At 39.7% G+C, this 8,366-nt stretch overlaps 1 protein-coding gene across 1 annotated transcript; it reads left to right on the plus strand.

The window, feature by feature from the left end:
- Positions 1-1,112: 1,112 nt before the first annotated feature.
- On the plus strand, positions 1,113-7,046 carry LOC306866821 (transcription factor Sox-8-like). The gene is made up of 3 exons (XM_079412200.1): positions 1,113-1,601; positions 2,508-2,737; positions 3,549-7,046. Exons 1-3 carry the CDS (start codon positions 1,207-1,209, stop codon positions 4,208-4,210), a joined length of 1,287 nt encoding a protein of 428 aa, XP_079268326.1. The 5' UTR covers positions 1,113-1,206; the 3' UTR covers positions 4,211-7,046.
- Positions 7,047-8,366: the final 1,320 nt, after the last annotated feature.

An 8,366-nucleotide genomic window follows, 5' to 3' on the forward strand; every position in this document is an offset into this window, starting at 1 on the left:
AAGTAACAGAATTGTCCGGTGGACTGTCAAATCTGTTACACTATTGTCACCATTGTTACTCTACCTTGGTAACAGAGTTTGACGGTAACAGAATTGACAATTATATTTATTTTTTTGCCAAAAACTCCACTTGCTAGCATAAATGCTAAGAGCACGAATGAAATCATGATTAAATAACACCGTGTGATCAATAAAAAAATCTCTTTTCCTTTTGATATTGTGGTAACAGTGTTGAATATTCAGCAAAATAACTCTGTGTAAGAACTTTTTAGATTAAAATATTTTCTTAGAGAGAGCACACAGACTTTCAGTGCTTCAGATCTGATCAGTGAGGGAATGTAACATCATTTCCTGTTTCTTACATAGCTGTGGGAGATCATTCCATCAATGTAAAGGCAAAGTATGGTACGGTAACAGAGTTGACGCAAGATTTACGGACAAAAAAAGTTATTTAAAAATAATAACAATGCAGAATTAGGTGAATGACTCTTTAGGGCTTTTATAAATGAAATGAAAATGAAACATTACCAAAAGAAAAGTACGATAAAATATTTTAATTACACAATGATACATGATGGAAAATAGCTGAAATCATGATTTTCAGCTATTTAAGACACTTTTTGCAAAAAAAATATATTGTTATGGACTAAAACATCTTGTAATTTATAACAATATGTATTAAAATAATAAAAAAAATATAACCATTTGAAAAAAATTATGACTTTGGACACCAAATGTACCTGCAATTAAAGATTCACTCATATATTAAATATGTTTTTATAATTTCTAATTAAGACATAGGATAATTTTTTGATAAATCTGATGAATCAGAGATGGCTCACTTCACCTGAAAAGACATTTGTCTGGAGCACATGATCTTCTCGAAAAGAAGTTTATAAACAATTAAAGTGGCCCACTTTATCTGAATTCACCCTGATTAACTTGCCTGAGTGAAAGGTATCAGATGAGCTTATTTTGTGAAGTGTGCTGAACCAATCGGAGCTGATCACGGGTGAAGCGTCCACCAACGAGAGTCCGCGGGAGGAGCGGCTCTTCATCCGCGGGAGGAGCGGCTCTAAGTCTGGCCGGCCCTCATGAGCTCCATCAGTGCGCCTCTGTGCTCCCGGATGGACTGCAGCAGCGTCTGAAACTTTCCGGCTGCAGGAAACCACACCGAAGCAGGGTCTGAAAGCAGAAGCGGTCATCATGACGGAGGAGCAGGATAAGTCCGGCGCGGAGCCGCCGTGCAGTCCAGCCGGCTCGTCTAGCTCCATGTCCCCGGAGGAGTCTGACTCGGACGCGCCGGCATCCCCCGCCGGACCCGGCAGCCACTCGGCGCTCATGATCACGAAGCTGGAGCGCGAGGACGAGCGGTTCCCGTCGTGCATCAGGGACGCGGTGTCTCAGGTGCTGAAGGGCTACGACTGGTCCCTGGTGCCCATGCCGGCGCGGGGCAGCGGCGGGATCAAGAGCAAGCCGCACGTCAAGAGACCCATGAACGCCTTCATGGTTTGGGCTCAAGCCGCGCGCAGGAAGCTGGCGGATCAGTATCCACACCTGCACAACGCCGAGCTCAGCAAGACCCTCGGAAAACTCTGGCGGTAAGAGAGAGAGCTCACTTCAAGCACTCTTTTATTATACATACATAATCATCATCATTATTTTAATATCACAAGAAAAACATAAAACTTCAAATGCCTTCAAATAAATAAACAAAAAATAATTCTTATTATTATTATTAACTCTTTAAAAAATGTTAAGCTTGAGATGTAAATTTTTGGTAACACTTTCTATTTTAATGTGACCTTGTTACACTGTAATTATACATTTAATCACTGAGTAATTGCACTTTAGGATTAGGGTTTGGCTTACAGTTACTTGCATGTAATTATGCATAATTTGTTGTTATTATAGTAAGTACATGTAACAAGGACACCATGAAATAAGGTGTTACCAAATTTTATGTAATTATCCTGAGTTCTATAACAAAATGCGTTATTACTTAGAAATTTAAATGCATTTAATCTCTGTAAACTTTGGACATAATATTAAACAGTATTTGAAGAGTTCAAATGCAAAAGCCTCTGAAATTTGCTTCTAAAATGAGCATTTTTCTCAGGCTCCTGTGTTTATGTTCTGATATTGCACTTTAATGTCAATGAAAAGAACCTATTATTTTCTAAAACGAAAAATTTGTATTTTTAAAGGAAATTTCAAACAGCACTCAGAGGCTTTTGCATCTGAACTCTCTGATTTTAGACGTTAAGACCAAAAGATACTGAATCATTTACAGTTCTATTTTGTCATGTTTGTGTGTAATTCAGTCATATTTTGTGTGTAAAGTAGTGGGCAGGACTCTGACATATTACTGATCCAATCCCCCTCTCTCCACTGTAGCTGTTTTTCCTAACTTTCCTATAAAATAAAGGTTAAAAAAAATATAACTGAATGCATTGATAAATCTCACTCTGAGTGAAAGTGAATCTTGACCGATGCTCACTCAACAGGCTGTTGACGGAGAATGAAAAGAGGCCCTTTGTGGAGGAAGCCGAAAGACTGAGAGTTCAGCACAAGAAAGATCACCCGGATTACAAATACCAGCCGAGGCGACGAAAGAGTGTGAAGCCCGGTCAGAGCGAGTCTGATGCTGGCGCGGATCTGACCCAACTCATGTATAAAGCTGAACCTGGGATGGGCCGACTGGCGGGTCCACCGGATCTCATCACCGATCATACAGGTGAAATACACACTCTTATGTGATGCATGCAAATATTAGTTAACTACATGTACTTACTATATGATTAGGGTTTGGCTTACAGTTACGTGCATAATTTGCTGTTATTATAATAGTAAGTACATGTAACGTGTAACAAGGACACCTTAAAATAAAAGCGTTATCAAATTTCCTGTAGTTATCCTGAGTTCTGTAACTATGTTTATTTATGTATCCTGGCTATACTCTCTAGGTCAGCTGTTTTTATTATTTATTTATTTATTACACATTTACATAATTTAATGTAAATGTGTAATAAATAAATGAATGAGATTCTCTCTCTGCCAGCAGGTGGCGCTTATGAACAGAAATTATTTAGTGCTTCGTTGGTTACCGCTGTAAACAAAGCAGAGCTGCGCTTATGAACTCTACTTTAATATGCATCGTTAGGGTTAGGCAAGATGAAAAGAACATACCATGTAAACTTTTCTAAAGACAATCAGTTCTCCTCAGAGATACATTCATATAAACTCCTACTCCAATTGTTTCACGATTTGTTGAGCATCTCAACTGATTTGAATCGATTTTCAACCAACTTGTGGTTAATCATTACATCCCTAGGCAACACATATTACTGATCCTATTCCCCTCTCTCAGTTGTTTTTGTCAGTTTCCTAACTTTCTTATCAAATAAGGGTAGAAAGGCAAAAAATTAAACTTTAAAATCTGATGAATATAATAGTCTTATAATAATCTTGACTGATGGTCACTCAACAGGCTGTTAACGGAGAATGAAAGACTCCAGCATCATTTTATGCTCTATTATTATCCTCAGGCCAGCCTCATGGACCCCCGACACCCCCTACAACGCCCAAAACAGACCTCCATCACGGAGGAAAGCCAGACCCCAAGCATGAAGGCAGACGTCTGCTTGACGGCACACGACAGAACATCGACTTCAGCAACGTTGACATCTCAGAGCTCAGCACGGACGTCATCAGCAACATGGAGGCCTTCGACGTGCACGAGTTCGACCAGTACCTGCCTCCGAGCGGCCACGCCGGAGCCGCTCCAGACGGGCAGAGCGCCAGCTCCTATGCCTCACCCTACAGCAGCGGGGCCTCCTGGAGCCGCAAGGGGCCCGTGGCATCCTCGCCGCCCAGCACGAGCGAAGCCAGAGCTCACATTAAAACTGAGCAGCTGAGCCCGAGCCACTACCGCGAGCACTCGCCCGAGTACGGCGTTTACAGTGCTCACGGGTCCTCGGCCGCGTCCGCCTCGTTCACCAGCTCTCAGTGTGACTATACAGACCTTCAGAGCTCCGGCTACTACAGCCCATACACCGGCTACCCATCCGGTCTCTACCAGTACCCATACTTCCATTCCTCTCGGAGGCCATACGGGAGCAACATCCTCAACGGCCTGTCCATCCCGCCCTCCCACAGTCCCTCCGCCAGCTGGGATCAGCCGGTTTACACCACGTTATCCAGGCCGTGAGGCCCGGCCGCTTTGTGCTGCGTCCCATACTATAATGAAGGACGGTTGCCGTGATTTCGCCAAGTAAGACATGTTCCTGGATGGGGTTGGGATTTGAAAATCAATTCCGATTCCAGAATCGAATACTTAAGGTCAGGAATCGGATACTTGTCGTAAAAATTCAAATTCCACTTATGTGCGCACACCATTTTTTTTTTAGGTGGGCAAAAAGGGGCTGTTGAAAATGTAGCTATTTGTCTTTGAATCATTAATTTAAGAGATTCGCTCAAAAACACCGATTCATCCAGTAATGAAACAAGTGAACCGAGTCATTGAATCGTTCCATTCATAAATTCTATGAGATTTTTTAATTTTTTTCTTCAGAATTGTGAGAGAACTCTTTATCGAGTCCGGTTTTTATGTAGCCGGCTGATTTTTGTTCATGGTATTCAGCAGCAATTAATTTTTTTGCAAAAGGAATATGTTTGATATCTAAATGTCGGACTTAATTTTTTTTAACCACATTGGAATCAAAACTGGAAATCGATAAGAATCGGAATTGATAATACATATGATACCCAACCCTATTCCTGGATCAACATCTTTTGTTCATCCTGGATCAACATTATTGTCCTAACCTTATCCCTACCTCTAAACCTAACCCTACCCATAATTTATCCCAAAAATCAGAAGGAAATGATAGTTGAATAACAAGGCTGTAGAAGCACCTAACTCTGGTTTTAAGGCTAAAACTGACATTTCCTGTAAACTTATCCCTCAATTCTGATTGGCTGCTGGTAATGTTGTTCCAGGATCAATAAGGATGTTGATCCAAGAACATTTTGCACTCGGTGAAATCATGTTCACCAATGAAGGCCAGCGCTAGCTGAATGGGTTTGTGCCACCTAACTGAGCAATGAGTGCCTGCTGATTTTTCGACACATCAGAACATTGACGGTTGGTGCTAAACGTGACGAATTTGAAGAGCCAGCAGAAATCCTCTGTGAGGACTGCCAACCGCTCCAGGATCGGGACCAATGAATATTCAGGAAGCGTTAGCTTCAGTCAGAATCTCTACGGTTAATCCTTTTTTTGTTCATTTTTAATTCTCTGTTTCATATATATTTATGTCGTGATGTCATTTTGTATGGTTTGTTTCTGTTTTACAGTACTTACAAAAGCTGAAAGGGTGGAGGGCTGAAATGGTTTTGATAAACAGCCGTTTCTTTTTGAACATTATTTTCGAAAGCATTCCACGAGTGACATGTCAGATGCAGTAAAACCTCGTTTTGTGTCACCAACTAACTCTGATTGAAAAATAATAGAAGACATTAATTGTTAGCAGTTGTTTTTTTATTGTTATTTTACGTTTGCATCATTTTAGTGAGCACTTTAACACGTCATTTGCAGCAAGCTCATTAATAATTGCATTTTTAACACCGCCAGTCATTGATATCACGCTTGTTGTCTTGAATTAAATTGGTTTCTTTAATTATATAGCAATCCGTTGAATATTTTAATGACTTTTTAGGCTGTGAAACACAAACACACAAAACAGTGTTTACTCTACTTTGTTTTATTCTTGTGTTTAAGTTAAAAAAATCGACTTGGCTGTGAATCTTCAGTTTTTTTGTTAACTGGTTCATTCTTACAAAACGCTAACAGTAATTGCTGGCAATATTTGTGGAAAAAAATAAATTTATTTGAAAAATGATTGTCTTAACTTTCACTAAGCTGATGCTACTACTGTGCTTGCGAATACTAATTTTCAAAAAGCATTCATTTATTTTGGTGCCTGTTTTTGCAAAAACATTAGTTGATGAAAAAATTTTTTTTTTTAAGTTTGAATAAATGAATGAGGTTTTCTGGAAATACAGATCAAATATGTATACATCACCAAAAGCTATGAAATCATTGTTATACTTTGGGCAATAATAAGTCTCTGTTTGAAGCAGCTGCTGCAACTGAAGCAGCTGTCGGCATCAAGACAGGCTGCCGTGATTTTATTCAACAAATGCTTCTGTCCTTTTCCTACCATGTCTAATTGTAATAACATTTTAGCTACCATTTTGTAAGACATAAACAATGTTTACCGCAAGAACAAGCGGTTTGGAAAATGTCTGGATGATTAACAACACTACAGGCATTTGAATTATTTTAGCGTGCTTCATTTCAAGCAACCTAATGGATAAAGGAGCAAACTTGTGTGAATGTGGCTCTAAAATGCAGTGTGCATATGAATGATCAACATGCTACACAAAAATGATCTAATCAATCCCAGTCATTGTCATTTTTTGAGAGAATTAAATATCTGTCCATTGCTTTGTGTCAAACTTGTGTTAGTCATATTCATGTTCCACAAATATATTTCACACAATCTCATTTTAGTCATACATGGAGCTTGTTTGTCAGGACAGAAACCCGGCTGATCTTAACATGGGAAAAGCATTTCCTCTGCTGAGAGTGGAGGAGCGTCCGGGGCTGTGCTCTGCTGGGTTGAATTTCAAAGCGGGGTCTGGCATTCATGCCAAGCAGTCCGGGGAGGAAACACGGTGCCACCGCACAGAACTGCTGAATTTTAATGATCTATTCTATTATGTGCTGGAGGGGCTCTATTGTCTCTCTTTCTCCGGGAAGTAAGAAAAGAATTAATTGGACAAAAAATGGAGGGGCAGGAAAACTGACAGTCATTAGGAGGGATGTGAATGGATGATTACACGCACACGGCTGGATTTTTCCCCCCGTACTGTACGCTTTAACAGGAATACAACCCAATGACCAGTGTGGCAATTAGGAAAACTTCAGCTCATAATCGTGACAACAGCGATGATAATAATAAAAGTGATAATTATTGAGCAGATGGGATGTGGGTGGCTTCAGGAAGACTTGTTTTTCTCTGTTAAACTCTCGTTTCCTCTTACGTTGGCCAGATAGTTTGAGGAGGAACTCTTAAGAGAGAGCAGACGTGACTCAAGCACATGAAATAAAGGCGCTTGGGTCTCATTTCACTCTTAGACATCCTTTAGAAATCATTACAGCTTCTGCACAGTGATGGATAACACACACAGTTTACTTAGTTATTTAAATGGGGACATTACATAAACCTCTATTGTTTTAAACTGCCCCTATTTTGGGTAATGAAAGGTTCATATTTTGGTTTTGGGCAATGACTTTGCAGGCAGCGTTTTTGCAAGAAGGCACCTCACGAAACGGACATCCAAAATGCAGATGAGTTTTATTCATCTGAACAGATTTGGAGAAATCGGTCATTGCATCACTTGCTCACCAACGTGAATGGGTGCCGTCAGAATGAGAGTCTGATAAAAACATCACAATAATCCACACCACTCCAGTCCATCAATTAACATCTTGTGAAGACAAAAGCTGTGTGTTTGTAAGAAACAAATCCATCATTAAGACGGTTAAGCCTCAAACTGTTATCTCAGGCTAAAATATACTAAGTCTATAATCCATAATGACGTTTCCTCCAGTGAAAAAGTCCATCTCCTCTGATTTAGGAGGGAAATATGCACAGATCAAGCACCGTTTACAAGCCAAAACAGTCCTAAAGTTTGATGCGAGACAACAGGAGATGGACTTTTTCACTGGAGGAAGCCTTGTTATGGATTATAGACTTGGATTTTTGGCAAGAAGTGGTGGTTTAATGTCTTAATTAATTGCATATAAGACATTAATTGGTAATTGTGGATGATTGCGATGTTTTTATCAGCAGAGGATCCATGGCAAAACACGTGGGTAAACTAAAAAATGGCATAAGCTTTCTATAAGATTTAGGCTTAGAGCAGAGCAAATACTGTATGCATAAAAAAATTATAAAACATCCCTGTCCTAATTTTAAAAAAGGAGATTGTTTGTGTGTGCCTGGCATTCCCTACATTATATAGACTAAATTTCACAAGGATAGTAATACCAGTAAATTTTGTGGTGACATTGTGTGTTGTTATAGGAGGAGATCGAAGCCCAGTGGATTTGTTGTTAGTTTGAGGATTCTGGGAACTTAGGACTGATTTGCAAGGGAAATGACATAGACATGAGCGTGAATCAACTTTCTCTCTCTGGTGCCACTTTTTGGATTTCATAGTGTTTCTGCTTCGAATTATTACCTCGAAAACAACAACAGAGAAAAATAAGTGTATAAGTATTTGTAACAAGATTT

Source organism: Barbus barbus (genome assembly GCF_936440315.1).
Source record: "Barbus barbus genome assembly, chromosome: 4".
NCBI lineage: Eukaryota > Metazoa > Chordata > Actinopteri > Cypriniformes > Cyprinidae > Barbus > Barbus barbus.